The following is a 17,869-nucleotide window of genomic DNA, read 5'->3' on the forward strand; positions in this document are numbered from 1 at the left end:
ACAGGCAGTCCCTGCTAACCGGCGACATCAGTTAACAGCGTTTTAGTGTTATGGCGCTTGACTAGCAAAGTTGTTAACTGGATTTTTGGTGCTGATCTCCAGTTAACGGAGCCATTAAGTGAGGAATTTGGCCCCATCTCCTCTTGACAGTGCTATAAGTGGGGATTTTGGCACAGATTTCCGGTTCAGGGTGCTGTTACCTGGTTAACGGCACCGTTAAGCGGGGTTTTCGGTGCAATTATCGCTGATTTTCAGTTAACAGTGTTTGGCCGGGGTCGGAACCCCAGCCGTTAACCAGGAACTGCCTGTACACATCCTGGCACCCTACCTCTCTGACCTTCAGAGAGGAAGGTACTGAAAGGAGAGAGAAACCAGTCACTGGGACCTCTCTCTCACCACCATAATACCTTAGCTGAGATGCTACTTGTCCCAAAGGAAGCTGGGTAAGCTACACAACTTGATTCAAGTGTCAAAGGACATATAGGTTGATTATATGTAATTTTTATATGTTAATCATCATTATTTTATCTTTATTTTCTGCATTAGTGAAATGGTATGGGAGTTACAAAATGTATAAAAAGCACATGTTTAATTTTATAAGATGTTTTCATAACAAAGCATTCTTTATGTTCAAAAGTATCTGTTCTTGTTGTGACATCATAGGAAGTGATGTCATAGGACGAAAATGGTGGGAGGGAGCAAAATGTAAACAAATGCAGGCGAAGTGTTGAACAGAGTGTAGTGCAGTAGAGGAGCTCTCTGATGGTTAGGTTGCTAATTTTGGTTTCTAAGTCAGCTTTGTGGTTTTTGTAGTCATAAGCTGGATTGTATAATAAAAGAACAACAATGTGAACAGGTGGGTGGATCGCATAACTGAAGCAGTGTTGGATGGGTTAGGCTAGAAAAACTTTCATGGGCAACATCTCTCAAGTGAAAGGTAACTGTGGTCCAGCAAGACCACACCCCTTCTCAGAATACCTGATGAACCAACAGGTTCTTCTGGAATACCAGGACAAGGCAGTGCTCCTGACCTCAAGGCTCACACTTGGACTGCACACATACCCTCGTCATTGGATGAGTCCTACACCCACTTGATCATCTTGTGGAGCCAGAAAAAACAGTGTTCTTGGACACCTTTCTTGGCCTTGTGAGAACTAATAAAGAAGCGTCAACACTCAGACCTGAGATATCAAGTTCTCTTCAGGCAGCACTGAAGAACTCTTAATGGGACATCATGGCATTTCATTTAGACTGTTAGCGACAAACTCCTCTAAGAAGGGGACACACAAGGACTTGAACCTGTCTTCAGGCCCCAACGGGTTTTGAGTCTTCTAAACAAATTCCAGGACAAATTGAACCAAAAACTTCCCCATTCCTCAAGTGTTTACATACAAGAACCATTAACTCACCTATTCCTTTCACTTTTATCAAGGCTAACAAAAAAACAATCTTGAAAGTTAGATCATTGTCTGACTACTCACTCAAGGATTTATACAGGCCACAGAGCAAATCCCCAAGAATGAGTCTCATCCACCTCTAGGGTCTAAGATTGGGAGGTAAGATTGTTCAAAGCCTCTTAGGAGAAATGGAGATCTTCCAAGAGATATAGAGATCCCCCACCTTCTGTCTTAATACCTGGCTTAAGGCTGGCATAGCTTTTCGTAGCTGAGACTGAGAGATGCTTCTCCCTGGGAAGGAAGACGAGCCAAAAGAACGTTTCTAGATAACTCTTTCTGGTGCTAATCAGTAATAACAAAAGAAGAATGGATTCTTCTGGGAATGGATACAGGCAGTCACCGGGTTGTGACATATGAAGTTTACGACGCTCTTTAAATATATTCACCAAAAATGATTTCCCGCATTACAATGCATGTTCCGAGTTTACACACCGACGATGCCAATCCAAAGGAAGAAATATGGCTCCAAAAGGGCAGAATGGTCAAAATTTGGAGGTTTTTTGATGAAAAACAATAAAAATGCAGGTTACAATAAAAATGATAGGAAGTAAGGTTTTCTTAAGATTTTTGGTTTTCAAGACACCCAAATGACATCAGAACGAACGTAAAACAGGGGACTGCCTTTCTTAAGATTTTTGGATGGTAAAAATTTACTGTATATCATAAGAACTCAGGTTCAGAGGGAAATGATACATTCACTTGTCGAAAAAGACGATTTTCAGCCATGGAATAAATGATGCCCTACATCAAATATAACATGGTAAGGCAAGAGACTTCCCCAAAATACGCTGAGACCAGTAAACTAGGGGACTCTGCCTGTTAGAGTCTAAAGATGTTCTTGTCAACTGAACATGACAGTGGAAAAAGTCTTCAAGAAAAGAGGACTGTTCAGCAGATAACAAGTGTAGATCCTGCCCCCACCCCCGGGAGGAAAGTCTAACCCAATCAGATAAAAGACTGTAATGGCAGACCTGTCCTTCATGTCAGAGACTGAAAGGGACCTGGCTCAGTCAAAATAAAGGTTGAAGTCTGCAATCCACTGGAACAAGCTCTGAGCAGAGCTAACCTTTCTGTGATATTGATCAAAGAACACAAATCCCCTTAATCCCCGTTTGCCAAAACCGAAAGGTACACAAATAAATTCCTCCCACCTTCTAAGACAGTCATTCTCTCAGGTGCAGCTAGAAATCCCAGCACAAGAGATACATGAAGTGTGCCGTACTCCGGAAAGGAGAATGAGTGGCTATCAAGAAACAAGGACTGGGTCACTCTCATGGAGCTTTGACTGAAGAACTAGCAGAGTGAGAACCCCCTTCAGCAAGAAACCAACAAAGAATTGCCATCAACACATGAAGAAGAAGAAGGCATGAGATACACATTGTTAATCACTCCTGAAGAAGAATACAAGAGACCAAAGTTTCAGCAATCCAGAAAACTTTGCTATTTAGGAAAGCAGTTACCCAAAACCCCTGCATCCAGACCTGACAATTGGGTTGAACTGCGACAACATTCCACTGGGTGGAAAACAATGTTGACAAACCAATGGCAGTATGTAAACAAACCAGTCTTAGAAAACTGGGGCACCAAGAAGAGTCACTCTATCATTACCTAAAGGAAGGACAGTAAACAGAAGTAAGTTGAGACAGCCAGATACAACCCCTTATTCATTTTCTTTTTCTCAACTGCTGTACAAGCTAAGGCTCAAAAACATTGCTTTATGATAGGTAAATAAATTACTTTCTAACCATATAACAATTCTTGTAAAACATCCCTTTATATGAAACATATACCATGCCTACAAGCACTTTAAAAGCATAATTTTGAAAAAAATAATTTTAAGATAAAATGGTATCTACTGGTTCAAAAAAGCTAGTCAATCATCTATACAAGCATATGTAAAATAGTAAATACTTTATCACTTACATGTATAAAAGTGCTTCTAGAAGAGACTTAATGAATGTCTTTTTTAATTTTCTCATTCTTAGTGTCTGCTAAACTTATTATACAAATGACTGAATAGCAGACATATTATTCATCAAGCAGTGCCTCTACATAGGACTATCAAAAAGATTATAATTGACTTTACATTTCTGGCAATCTTTTGAACTCTACATGACATTCAAAAGCAGCAATTTTAAGTTAACTCTAAAAATAGTAAACATTGTGATCAATTCTTTCTTTTCTAAGTAAATATATAACTAAAGATTGAAAATGTTTCTGCAGCCATCAAATGCTGAGGCATACACTAGGAAACGATAAAGCAACTTACCCACAGGTCCTAGAGATCCAGCATAATCCCTACTTGAGAGAATCATGCGGTGTGACACTTCAAGCCCTCCTGTGGCTTCATCCACCAAGTACACTACTCCCTGTGAACTGAGATATAGCAAAAGTTCAATCCACAACTGAAGCTTGAAAAGGCATTTTGAAGGTCTCAAATTACTATAAAATATTTCAAATTTATTTTCTTAACTAAGAATATTATCCAAAAAATGACTAAGATCTTCTGAGACATGGTTTCTTGATTGACCTATTAGAAGCAAAATCTCTAACAACCTCTTCCAAGATTCCCCTAAATAGCATTTCTTCAATCTGATGGTGTCAGCAAATGCTGCACAAAGTTGGGTATTGTATGTAATGCCTCATATATTTATAACAGTGATAAAGTCCAGGCAATCTGCTTTTAGGTTATTCATCCCTTCTGTATTCCAATACTGTTCCCTGGTGTGGATGCCTACTGCTGCCAGAGATTTATCTCATTTAGATAGAGTGGTTCATGGTGGTAGGTTTCTGTTTCCTAACATTAGCAATTATGACTTGAACCATCAACAGATGGTCTCTTTTTTGTGACTTTTCCATAAGTTGTAATTTTAACAGAGATCTTTCACATTCACAATTGATCCCTGGTTCTCTTTCCTGCCAAGAGCAACTAGATTTGCTGAACAGCAGCACCAATATGCTACTTATTTCAAATAAACAACATTTTTATATAAGTAACTTACCAAGTAATTAGATAATTATCAATTTCTATTAACTGGCAGCTAAAATTTGAAAATTCACAGTAGTGACTCTTTTGTTTTGTTTTGGTGTAAGTAGTCAGCCCTGCCCACTTTCGGGGAAGGAGAGGAACAACATAGAAATAAGGCTCAATTTATTTCTGGCTGCTTTTGATGATGGTTGTGAGCAGCAGCTTAAATTTTGGACTTTCGTAGGCTCTACTGGTTATTTTCCCTGAGGTACTGGTGAAGTATTTTCGATTCTTTTGGTTGCCTTTTGGCATTTATTTAGTCAGACTGACTCAATTAAAACAGATTTCAGAATTTTTACTTGTTTTCCCTTTTGAAACTTAGTTTTCAACTTGCTTTTGACAATGTCTGACGCTAAGTACATCTAGCACTCGCTATTGCAGTAAAGGCTGCAATATGAGATTGACTTCCGCCAAATATGATTTGCATACTGTATGTTCTAGTTCCAGGGATCAAGTGTGCTCTATAGATCTGACTTGTGCTGAATGTGTTGACTGGGACCCTAGACAGTGGAAAATTCTGACTTCTCACCTTTCCAAGTTGGAAAGCGACAGGATAAGAAAAGCTAATACTAGGAATGACAAGTCTTTAACTAGCCAGGATTCTTTGAAACCTTCCACTGATGTTCCTGTTATTTCTGTCTTGTCTCCAAATCCCAGTTCTTCAGCTATACACTGTTCCCATACCAAGCTCTCATACTTCTGACCCCAATGCTGTTGCCAACCTTGAAGCGAAATTTGATTGTAAGTTTGAGTTATTAAAATGTCCCAGTTGGGTGAAACAGTTCGTGAACTTATGAACCGTGAACAAAGTGCTTATAGTGAAGTGTTAGTGGAGGAGCTGGCTGTCTGTCCCACCGATTCTCCTAGGCGAAGGTCCCTGACACACCCCTGCACATGGGAGAAGTCATACCGGAGGCCAAGGGAGGTTGGTGGGGTCTGCCCAAGGGCAGTCGGCCCCTCAGTCACACCTGTAGCCGATTCCCAGGTGACGACAAAACGCTGTTGGAAAGGCATTTTCTTGGATGCACGCTCTTTCCTCCAGTTCTGAAGCATCGAGTCCTGATTGCAGGAGCCAATGGCGCTTTAATTGGATGAATAAGTTAGTCATTATTTTATTTTCCAAACTGCTGAAGAAATTTGCATAAGATGAATGTTATTGTTGTGACTAGTACCACCACTCAAGTGTCTCATAAGAAAATCAAAGAGGCTAAGCCCTCCTGTAGTTTTTTGGACAGACCAGAGCATTTTTCACCAGAGGTTTCTCCTGCAAAGAATCTTAGTGTTAGGATTTCATCTAGCCACCATTCAAGTGTCTCATAAAGAAAATCAAAGTGCCCTTGTGTAGTTTTTTTTTTTTGGACAGACCAGCACCCAGCTCCTGCAAAGCATCTTGAGCGTTCAGTGCCCACTCCTCCAGATGTTCTTCGGCATCTTGCAGTATAGTGGTTTCAGCTTTTCCTTCAACCTCTAAGCCTTCAGAAGCCCCCGATGTCCAGTTGGCTCTGGAGCATCCATTGGCAATGGAGTGCCCATCGGCACCAGAGCGCCCAGAAGTTCAGTAGCGTCCGAGCGCCCATTGACTCCCGAGCGCTCTGTGTCTTCTGAGCGCCCAGTAACCCACAAGCGTCCAGCTACCCCCGATCTTCCAGTAGCTCCCGAGCTCCCATCAACGACCGATCTTCTCTCTTCTCATCATGTGACAACAGCGTCTTCTTCTGCGACACCAGTTGTAATATTTCCAGCTCTGGCTCCCACACAACAACAGCGTCTACATGCCATTTTGAGTTTTTTCAAACTGCAACCTCCTCCAGCCAGTGTGGCAGATGCACCCCTCTCTCCAGTTTTGTCAGCCAAGGAGGACTCTCGGGATCCGGAAGAAGATACTCCTACTTCGGCGTATTCAGCTCTCTTGCATTTTCTACTTCATACTTTCCTGACTTCTTGCCAGCGGCTCCTTCTTCTCCAGCTTCTGCTTTTCAAGCCTCCTAAACTGGTACTCTACTTTGGCTATAAAGGCTATGAACAAAGTGGAGTGTTGGTTAGCAGACAAAGGAGAACGGGAAAGCTGTGTTCTGTTGACCCCCTTCGTGTTTGCTGAGAAGGAGATATTCGTATTATGCTACCGGAGAAGTTCCCTCCCTGGGTGTGTCTGCCCCCGCCCAGGGGACTTCTCGGGTCTCAATGAAGCCTCCCGTATGTCTGCCTTTGCAGTGGCTAAGGTGATGTTTTCTTCCACCCAACTTGACCACTTGCTGAAGAATATTTCCAAAGTTTTTGAAGTGGTCAGTTTCCTGAATTGGGCAGTAGGTACCTTGGCCAAGAAAATCCAGGACCATCCTTCCATCCCTGCGGACCTCTCATCGGATCTTCTAGGCGTCCTATCCTGTATAGATAGAGGGATTAGAGACGCTTCTTGTGAATTAGTTTCTATGTATTCTATGGGCATCTTAAAGAAGAGAGAGCTCTGGTGTTCTATGGGCATCTTAAAGAAGAGAGAACTTTGGTGCTCTTGTATCTCCAAAGGGGTCACGTCAGTGCAGAAATCGGCCCTTCTCTTCTCTCCTCTCCTCTAGTAAGTGACTTCCTTTCTCCACAGTCGGTGGTTAATGGAATTGCCTCAGACTTCCATAAGAAGTCAACACAAGATATCTTAGCTCAGTCCTCTAAACATGCTAGAGAGAATATCTCTTCAAGTGTCAAGTCTTCTTCTTCTCCCTTGCAGTGTTAGCCCTTTTCTTGGGGGCAGGCAAAGATTTCAGTCAAAGCCTAGATCTAACGTCCAATTCTCTTCCAAGGCCATCAAGAAGTCTTCAACCAAACCTTCATCCAAAAAGTGAGGAAAATTTTCCCTGTGCAGCAGTGGGCACCAGGCTCCTTTTTTGGGAAGAATGGAGTAAGACAGGAGCAGAACAGTGGGTCATAGAAGTGCTCAAGAACAGCGGCTCTATTCCCTTTGAAGACTTCCCACCCTTAGTCAAGAAACCCATTGCCTTGACCACCTATTGACAAGCTCAAGAAGGTTTTTGGCCCTATCAAAGGTAGTTTCTGCCCTTTTTCAGAAAAGAGTGATAGAAGTTGTCACAGATGTAGAATCAGAGGGGTTTTACAATCGCCTGTTCATGGTTCTGAGCCTTCAGGAGGATGGAGGCCAGTGCTGGATGTCAGCACTGAATGTCTTTGTATTGAAGACAAAATTCTCCAAAGGGACTGGATGGCTCCATAGACATGCAAGATGCACACTTCCATGTCCCCATGCATCCAGACTCTAGGAAGTACCTCCACTTTGTTTTCTGGGACCAGATTTTCCAGTTCGATGGCCCCTCAAGTTTTCACCCAGGTTCTTGCTCTGATGGCGGGTTGGCTTCATCTACTGGGTGTCAACATTGCTCTCTAACTGGACGACTGGCCCATTTGTTCTCCAACAAAGGAAGCTTGCACAGGGGACATTCAAAAGACGCTTTGCTTAGTGAAAGAGTTGGGGCTTTTGATCAACCTTCAGAAGTCTCAACTAGTTCCCTCCCAACAGATAGTATATTTGGGAATGAGTCTGAATTCTCATCTTTTGTGGGCTTTTCCTGCTCCCAAGAAGGTAGAATCCTGTCTAAAGACAACAGATGAGTTTCTCTCCCTCCAAATGTGTTCAGCCAACAAGTGGATGAGCCTCCTCGGAACATTGGTTTCCATCTAAACAGTTTGTCTCCCTGGGGAGACTTCACACAAGAGTACTCCTGTTTTATCTCAGAGACAACTGGGAACAAAAGAAACATCCAGACTCGTTTGTGGTTTCCAATAACCCAGGACATCAAGAAAAACCTGCTTTATGGAGGTCTGAAGACAGGCTGCTAGAAGGGAAGTCTCTTTTTCCTCAGAACCCCAGCCTGAGCTTCTATGCAGATGCATCTGACTTAGGTTGGGGTGCTCTCCTGGAAGACAAGGAAGTCTCCAGAAGATGGACACAAGAACAGAAGAGTTGGCACATAACGTGAGAGAACTGACTGCAATCAGTCTAAGATTTCAAGCCTTTGCTTCGGAAGTTTGAGACAAGACCACTGCAGTGCACTGGGACATTACGGCGACCCCCTGTCCTACATAAGCAAGCAAGGGGGAACTCATTCCTTCTCCCTCTGTGAGGAAGTGAGGGACCTACTTCTCTGGGCTCACCAGAACCAGACAAGGATGGTAACAAGGTTTGTGCAAGGCAAAATGAACATTTTAGCAGACCAGCTGAGTCACAGCAACCAAGTGATACCTACGGAATGAACGTTGGACCCACTGGTATGCATAGATCTGTGGAAATTGTCGGGAAGGCTGACAATAGACCTTTTTGCGACCTCCAAAAATCACCATCTTCCACTTTATTGTTCTCCAGTACCATATACCGCAGCATGGGCAATGGATCCCAAGCTTCTAGACTGGTCCGACAAAAGCCTGTACGCCTTCCCTCTCTTCAGGATGGTAAGGGAAGTGATAAAACAAGTTCAGGTCTCACAAGAATGCCTCGATGATCCTCATAGCTCCGTTTTGGCCACTAAGGGAATGGTTTCCAAACCTGATAAGTCTCCTGTCTGACTTCCCAAGACTGCTTCCTAAAAAACACAAGCTTCTCTACCCCATCTCAGGCGATCCCATCTGCGGTTATCCACGCTAGCTCTGACAGGATTCAAGCTGCCAAGAAACTCCTCAGAGCTAAAGGTTTTTCAAGAGTGGCTGCAGAAGCTATCTCAAGATGTAGGAGAGTCATCAGCCAATGCCTACCAAAGCAAGTGGGCTATTTTCTGCATTTGGTGCAGAACAAATCATGCCTCTTCTTCTAAGGCATCTTTGACAGAGATTGCTGATTTTTTGTTGTTTTTGAGAACTTCTAAGGGTTTATCCTCCTCTACTACCAAAGGTTACAGGGTAATGTTAGGCTCAGTATTCAGGCACAGGGGCCTAGATATTGCTTCGAATCAGGATTTACCTGCTCTTATAAAATCATTCAACATGTCGAAACAAAAAGATTTAGAACAAGTATCATGGAACCTGGATGTGGTACTTGAATAGCTTTCTGGTCCACCCTTTGAACCTCTTGACTCTGCTTCTTTAAGGGATGTAACCAAGAAGACCCTCTCCCTAGTAGCCTTGGCTACAGCCAAGACAGTGAGTGAGATCTAGGCTCTAGACAGATGAATCGGTTTCTCTAATGGAGATGCGATATCCTCTTACACCCTGGGCTTCTTGCTAAGAACGAGAATCCAGCAAAAGCCTGGCCTCATTCTTTTGGCATTAAAAACCTAACTCATATGGCAGGTTCAGTAGATGAGGAAAGATTCCGCTGTCAAGTAAGGGCACTCAAATGCTACCTCCAAAAGACTGACAAGATACGAGGTCCGTCCAATCACCTGTGGTGTTCAGTGGAGAACCCTTCACGACCTCTCTTGAAGAATGCTCTCTCTTTCTTCCCAGGAGATCTCGTTCGTGAGGCACATTCCCAAGTGGGAGAAGGGCTTCTACCCATTCTGAGAGTGAGAGCTCATGAGATTAGAGCCGTAGCAACGTCCTTGTCATTCAAGTATAATCTTTCTCTTGCTTCCATTCTCCAATCCACTTATTGGAGATGTAAGTCAGTACTTACGACTTATTGTCTACGTGATGTGGAATCAGTTTTTAATGATTACAGTACCTTGGGTCCTTTATTGGTGGCTGGCACAGTGTTGGGGAAGGGAGTATAGGAAGCTTCCCTTCCATATTTTACTCTCTGCCTTGGAAAACTGGTGTTGAGTATTAGGGGAGCGAGTCTGGGGGTACCCCATACTGGGACACCGTCCAGGTCTTTTAATGGTTGGGTGCAGGTGTCTTCAATTTTCTGGTGTATTGGTGTAAGTATCAGCATTGCTTTCTGGTTGTGTGTCAGTACTGTGCCCAGGGCAGGAGAAAACTTTTTACTTTGCTAGCGTTCAGGGAAGTCCTTCGCTGTGAGGTCCCCATTTATGTAGCAGGTGACACTTGACTTTACCGCCACACCTCTAAGGGGTAATGTAAGCACCACCAGAGGCAGTATCTTCCTGCAGCAGCTCTCTTACCAGGTAAGGAAACAACAAACATCGTATTAATCTTAGCAACGTTTTTACTTTCAACTCATTACTTTTAATGCTTGAGGGTAAAATACATCCATGAATCCCACCTCCTATCAATATGGGAATCAGCTATATAATTACTTGGTAAGTTACTTATATAAAAAGGACATTTTTATGATAAAATAAAGTTTTATATATACTTACCAAGCAATGACAGAGTGGGAGCCCTCCCTCCTCCCCTCTTCTGGACATTTCGGCATAAAGAAATTAAGCTTTCTTTCTATGTTGTTCCTCTCTTTCCTTGAAAGTCTACTTCACCAAAACAAAACAAGAGTCACTACCGCGAATTTTCAAATTTTAGCTGCCGGTTAATAGAAACTAATTACTTGGTAAGTGTATATAAAACTTTATTTTATCATAAAAAATGACATTTTTTAATAAAATAAAGTTTTATATATATTTACCCAGTAATTACATAGCTTTAGTTTCTTTTAATGAGCAGCTCAGAATTTTGAAATTGCTGGTCCAATAGTTTGTTATGGTTATGGCAACATGCCTTGCCCACTTTCGGGTGTAAGAGAAGGTACAACATAGCAAACAGCTTCAATATGTTTATGCCCTTATGTCCAAGTGAGGGGAGGCGGGTGGGCTCCGATTATGTAATTACTGGGTAAGTATATATAAAACTTTATTTTATTATAAAAATGTCATTTTTATGTAAGTAACTTACCCAGTAATTACATTGCTGATTCCCACATTGAATGGAGGTGGGAATGTTCGACTTATCTACCCCAAAACATTATTAATAGTAATGAGTTTGAGAATAGAAATTTGCTAACATTGAATCAATGTTGTTGAATCTTTCCTGATAAGAGAGCTACTACAGTAAGATACTGCCTCTGGTTGGCGCTCATCTTATCCAGTAGAGGCGAGGTGGTAAAGCCTTGAGGGCCTACTACTACAGTGGGTGTTTTGTAGCGATGGACAAATTCCAATGGCTAGCAAAGTACAACAAGATGCCCCTGCCCAGGGCGCAGTACCACACAAAATAACCAGACTAAATTGTCACCATAACCACCAAAAATCAAATTAAAAACACCAATACCCAACCATAAAACCAAGAGAATGGAGGGTGCTCCAAGTACATAGTACTCCCAGGCTCCCCAAAACTCAACACCCTAGGCAAGGCGAAGAGATTGAGGAAAGGACATTGCTTTCTACGTTTCCTTCCCCAACACCACTCCAGCCGCGTAAAACGGACCCAAGGTACTGCATTAATTGTAAGTCATCTCAATATCCCTCAAATAATGTGCACACCGACTTGCACTTCCAAAACACCGCTTGCACAATTGACGTAAGGGATAGATTGTGCTTAAACGCCGAAGACTTAACGACTGCTCTTATCTTGTGGGTTTTATCTTTAAAGATGAGAGTGAGTCTTTGTTCACCATGGAATGTGCTTCAGAAAAATGCCAGGGCATTCTTAGACAGGGGTCTAGAGGGATATTTCACAAAACACCAAAGGTTTCTTGAAGTACCACAAATGTCCTTCGTTCTGTGAAGATAAAACTTAAGGGCCCTTACTGGACAGAGAGTTCTTTCTTCTTCAGACGGACCCACTATCTCAGACAAGTTCTTGAATACCTAGAAGACTCATCCACTGATTGGCCAAGCAACAGTTTAGATTTGGAAATTCTTCCACTGTCTGGAGACACCTTTCTGTTCTCTTCGGGACTGGAAAAACCCGAAAAACCCAAGAACTGATCGTCATCCCTACATAAGGAACCTCGTGAGAAGTAGTCAGGAAGGACTTGTTTCGATTGATGAGAAGGCCCAATTCCTGAGCCAAGAGAAGAGTCATGCAAATGTCCTCTGTACACTAAGCTTTCGAACGGGAACGCAGTAGCCGGTCATCTAGATATAGAGAGATCTTTATCCCCATCAAATGAAGCCATTTTACTAGTGGAGCCAATACTCTGATGAACACTTGCGGAGCTGTTGAGAGGCCTGGTTGTAGAATCCTGGAGATTGAATGTCCTCTACTAGCTCTATGGCCTCTTTCTGAACAAGGGACTTCACCTCTAGCAAGAGAGCAGCAAATCTCTCTGAGCTTGGAGAGTAACCTGTCAGTTCAACAGGCTTGTAGATTAGGGGAGGAATGTTCAAAGAGGAGATAGTCTAGCCCTCCTTCAGGACACACACTATCCAAGATTCCACTCCCTTTTGTTCCCACTGTTCCAAAAAGTGAAGGAGCCACGCCCCTATCTGAATACGGAGGACTACGTTTTCATTTCTTGGAGTAAGACTTTGAAGAGGACTTCCTGATGGAACGCTGTAGGAAACAGATATAAGTTCTTGTCCTAATCTAGGATCCAGAACGGGAGCTCAAAAAGGGAGTAGGTTGCAGTGGGGACGAAGATCTGGGAGGAAGAGCCGAAGAATCCTTTAGGCGTCTCGTAGATTGAGTGAGCAGGTCCTGAGTGTTCTTTTTCTGCAGGTCAGAGGCGATGTTCAGTACTGTAGCCTTTGGAAAAAGATACTTCTTGTCCAAGGGGAGAATAGGAGGGCCGATCTCTGAGATGGAGTGACGCCTTTTGATGTAAAAGAGCACCAAAGCTCCCTCTTCTTAAGAATACCCATGGCATACAGACTGGCTAACTCCTGCGTATTTTCACAAACGACTCTGTCAATACAGGAAAGTACTCCTTGGAGATTCGACTAGATCTCTTGAGGTAACAAAGAGCACTCTCTAAGTTTGCACGCCAGAGCGCCCACCGCCCAGTCAAGGACGCTCATCACTTCGAACACCTTAAAAATACTTTTAGCTGCACAAGTTCCGAGGCCGAGAAAATAATTTTCTACTTCCTCCAGTGCCGTCTTAGCTGAAGAGGGAATAGCTGGCCAGAAGCAGCTTGGATAAGTTGCTAGCAGGAACTTCAACAGCGCCAAGTACGCCGATGAAGGTGCATCTTGATCGGGAAAAACCTCTTCCTCAGAAGAGACAGGAGAAAGTGATAAGTCCACTGTCATCTGAGCTGTAGGAGGAGCCTTCTGAAGCAAACTGAGAATATTATCCAGTTTGCTCTGAATTGGGTCAACTGGAGGAGTAAGAATGTCCGAGACGACACTACTAAGAAGTGGTGGAGGAGCGGGCGCCAACGGGCGCTTGGGGGCCGCAAGCCACCAGTGAAACTTGTCGAAGAACGGGCGCCAATGGGTGCTCGGGGGGTGCTGTGGAGACGGGAGCCAGTAGCGAAACTTGTCGAAGAACGGGCGCCAATGGGAGCTCGGGGGGATTTGTGGAGACTGGAGCCAGTAGTGAAACTTGTCGAAGAAAGGGCGCCAATGGGCGCTTGGGGGGCCGCTGTGGAGACGGGAGCCAGTAGAGAAACTTGTTGATGAATGGGCGCCAGTGGGCGCTCAATCGCAAACAGGAGTTTGGGCGCTTCGACACTAGTTGATGGTGTAGTTGATTGTAGAGATGGAGGTGCCTGGTGCGCAACTCCTGATGCAGTAGCTTCTTTATTCGACGACGAACGTCTCCACACCACAAGGTGCTTAGGTGCCAATTTACGACCATCGTCAGAAGAAGCAGAAGAGAATTTTTCCGGGGTATCCCAGTGACTACACGATGGGCACGCTGAACCCTTGCCCTTCTTACAAGGAACAGGGAAAGAAATCTCAAACTCCACTGCATGCCGCTTTAGCAGGCATGACTTGTTCGCATAGCGCCGTGCGCGCCTGGGACTAAAATCTTCGGAGCTGGAGGACATACAGTGAGCACTCACTTGAAGGCCTTTCCAATGGCCTTTGGTTGCAGTCTGGGATTCATCAACAGACTGAACCGAGGGGCGACTGCTCGGGGCAGACCCACTGACCTCCCTTCTTAGGCTGCCAGTATGACACCTCCCAGTTGCTGGGGAGTATGACATGGACCTTGGCCTAGGAGAATTGGCGGGCCGAACAGCCACCTCCTCCACTACCACTGCAATTGCACTGGGTGCCACAGGGCGCCCTGACTCGCTTTTATCCATAAGCACTTTCACCGATGACGCTAGTTTAGCGATCGATTGCACAATCAATTCCGGGCGAGTGTCGATTTTCGACTCCAGACTGGCAATGATGTTGGGGGTCAGAAATGTGAGAGCCAGGTAAAGGAGATGGTTGCACAAATGGAGGAGATGGAATGGGATTGGAAGAAATTACAGGTGCGATTGCATCCGACTTAGTGGATGAATCCTGGCTAGATAAAGCTTTACTAGATTCCTTAGCAGTAGCTTTCATCTTCCTATCTCTAGCTAGTTTCTGAGATGTGCATCTAAAGTCTTCCACTTCTTAATATCCCAGTCATTACACTCCTCACAACGTGAATCTTCTGAACATGTTTGTCCCCTACAAGGAACACACACAGTGTGCGATCATAAGATTCTCAGTTAGTCTAGTACCTAATGTTAGCACTACTAGTGTCAGACATCCTAGAAAATCTAATACAAGTCTAAAAAATGGGCAAAGAGTCATCAATCAATATTTAAAATTCACCTAACACTATCTTAATTGTGCCGAAAGGCTACGAAATTAAATACTTCACTAATTGAAGATAAGTCAAACAACCAGCAAAGTACAAATTCCAAAATTCAAGCTGCTGCCAACTACAGTCCTTCAACCACAGCTGGCAGAAAGAAATTGAAGCTCTTTGCTATGTTGTACCTTCTCTTACACCCAAAAGTGGGCGGGGCATGTCGCCATAACCATAAAAATCTAGCAGACACGCAATTTCAAAATTTTGAGCTGCCGGTTAAAAGAAACTAATAGCTATGTAATTACTGGGTAAGTTACTTATATAAAATGTCATATTCTTTGGGAGCTTGATATGAATATTATTCATGTTCTGAGTAACAGTATTAATAATTATTTCATGAAGAACTCATCACACCCAGAGCTGGTAAAATCTGTCAACTGACAATCAAATGAGGCTTGGGTACAATCTGAAAGTTTAACTCTAGCAACATTATTTGTAGCACGTGGCTGATATAACTGCACACATATAACCTTACTTGGCACGTCCATATGCCAGCAAACGATATTTATGATTTATTGCAGCACAAGTGGCATCCTCCAAATCCCGTGCCCATATTCCTTGCACAGCCTGAAAACCAGAAAAACTTCTAAGAGAGAGAACTCCACCTGATTCAGCTAACTATAAAAATGGTACTGTACAGTACACTGCAATCTTTAGACTACATAATGTAAATGACTATACAGGGAGTTGGAGCCATCAGTGAGTATTCAACTGTGAGATATACTTTTAACACTATTTACAATATAAAAATTCCAGTTTAAAAATCTATACTGGATTCCTAAAACAATAAATTACATACTACACAAGATTACTTTGTCAAGTTTGTCTTTTGACAAATTTTGTTTTATTACAATCAAGGCAGACATACAGCCTATATAAATGGGCAAAAAGGTCAATCTCTTTTAAAATAATGTTCTTTCTGTATTTCTGTCTTGACTATATACAGGAAAATTTTGAATTACAGCAAGTTCCATAAAATACAAAGAATTAAACTGGAAATGAGTAATAATGGACTTTAAACTTATAAAGTCTGCATTATACTACTGCTAACAGTACTGTGTTGGGTAATAATGAAATTACTTGAGGCTGTGATATGGTAACCTTTTTGAATACATAGGTACATCATTTTATACATTCACTTGCTCTAACCTGGTGTCCTAAGTGTAAACATAACAAACCTTATACAAGCCCCTCTAGATGGTATTACAATTTACAAGCAAAATTACATTTTTTTATAAATATCTAATAACTAATAAATATCTAATAAGTACATATTATCAAGCAATACTTACATTGGGATCAAACTTCAGTGTAGATGCTGTAAGAAATGCTGCTCGGCCATCACTGAGAACAACAGCAAAACCTCCAACTAAAGGGGAATACTCCAGGTCGACAACATGTACACCAGGAGTATCAAGAGGAACAGCTGGAATGGAGAAATATCATCATGTAACATCCATGAACAAAAACTACAATTCCCTGGGAGTCCTGTAAAATGAATGACAAAGTATAGAGAAGAATTGGTGATTTAAAATGTCATACAGGTGGACTAAAATGTCATACATCTAAATGTTACAATACAATGTTCTACAATGATTAATTCAAAATACCTGTAGTCAACTAGTCCTTTGGAAGGTCCTACATACCTTTCATCACAAGCTGATCGTCACAGAAGGGAACACGACGTAAATCAATGCAATAATCATAATTAAGAGACCCATCCCAACGAAGCCTTTGGATGTGTCCTGTCCCTGTGGCTACCATCAGTTCATCACGAAGGCAAACAAGGCCTGTTACACCCCCTTGCACTTCAGTTTCAAATGCCTAGAACAATGGGAGGCAAAAATGCTTATTTCTTTCACCCTACAGCTAATATCAATTATAAAACAAACATCAATCCTAAAAATGTATGTTATGTAAAAAGAAAAATAATGGAAGTAGATTAATATGAAATCCATTAACAAAATGATGGCATTAAGCCAGCATCAAGAGAGTTTGAGCTTATTTTCCTCACATACAAAAGGCAATGTCCAAGGGACTAACTACTTGTGCTACAATAAACTAATATATACTTTACTTGAAAAGTGTATTGGTCTTCACGGGCAAACTCAATGAGTACTTGAGTTTTAAAGCTATAGAAAACATCAAGCACCTTTTCTCAGCTTAACTGATCTTGGTAAACCTGTACGAATACAAATTCTGTGACTCGCATAATTTCAAAAGCATCTTCTGTACATTTAATTTATTCAGGGCAACTTGAGCATGATATTGTCCACAGGAAGTCATTATCGGGTGATTAATAAATCAACCTCAAAAACTATGAGATGGTTCCTGTCACTGCCACATCAAAACATTACAAAAAAAATGTACGATTTCTGTAGTCCTCTTTCTGGAGCCATGTTTCAAACATTTTTGGCACTAATAACAGGCAATTAACAGAAAAGTATCAACTTCAATCAATTTTCTCTATCACTCAAAACTGACTGAACTCAAAATGAAGTTATCTATCAGTCAAATGCTCTGTCATTGGTATCATGGCTCTAAAAGATGCATTCATGCCATTTGTTGGTAATTAGCGAGTCCAGCTTAGAAACCAGTGACCTCTAATAGCATAAATCTGAAAACTTTTAATTATTTTCAAAACTTTGCTCATACTAAAAAAAATTGTTTTTGTCAGTGTTGATGGTTTTACCTTTACCCTTCTTTGTTAAGTGAAAGTTTGTTAGAATGATGTATTTTCTTTGTGTAC

The 17,869-nt window shown here is 42.2% G+C and overlaps 1 protein-coding gene across 8 annotated transcripts in view; it reads right to left on the minus strand.

The window, feature by feature from the left end:
• Rich (Guanine nucleotide exchange factor subunit Rich) overlaps window positions 1–17,869 on the minus strand; it is a 256,565-nt gene that overhangs the window by 197,453 nt on the left and 41,243 nt on the right. For all 8 annotated transcript variants that reach the window (XM_067108968.1, XM_067108971.1, XM_067108969.1 and 5 more), the window contains exons 4-7: window positions 16,767–16,944; window positions 16,413–16,546; window positions 15,596–15,687; window positions 3,727–3,833 (exon numbers count right to left, since the gene is read on the minus strand). In XM_067108968.1, coding sequence (XP_066965069.1) covers window positions 3,727–3,833; window positions 15,596–15,687; window positions 16,413–16,546; window positions 16,767–16,944 — 511 coding nt within the window. The remainder of the gene's footprint in view (window positions 1–3,726; window positions 3,834–15,595; window positions 15,688–16,412; window positions 16,547–16,766; window positions 16,945–17,869) is intronic.

This window comes from Macrobrachium rosenbergii, chromosome 9, assembly GCF_040412425.1.
Source record: "Macrobrachium rosenbergii isolate ZJJX-2024 chromosome 9, ASM4041242v1, whole genome shotgun sequence".
In the NCBI taxonomy this organism is placed as follows: Eukaryota; Metazoa; Arthropoda; class Malacostraca; order Decapoda; family Palaemonidae; genus Macrobrachium; species Macrobrachium rosenbergii.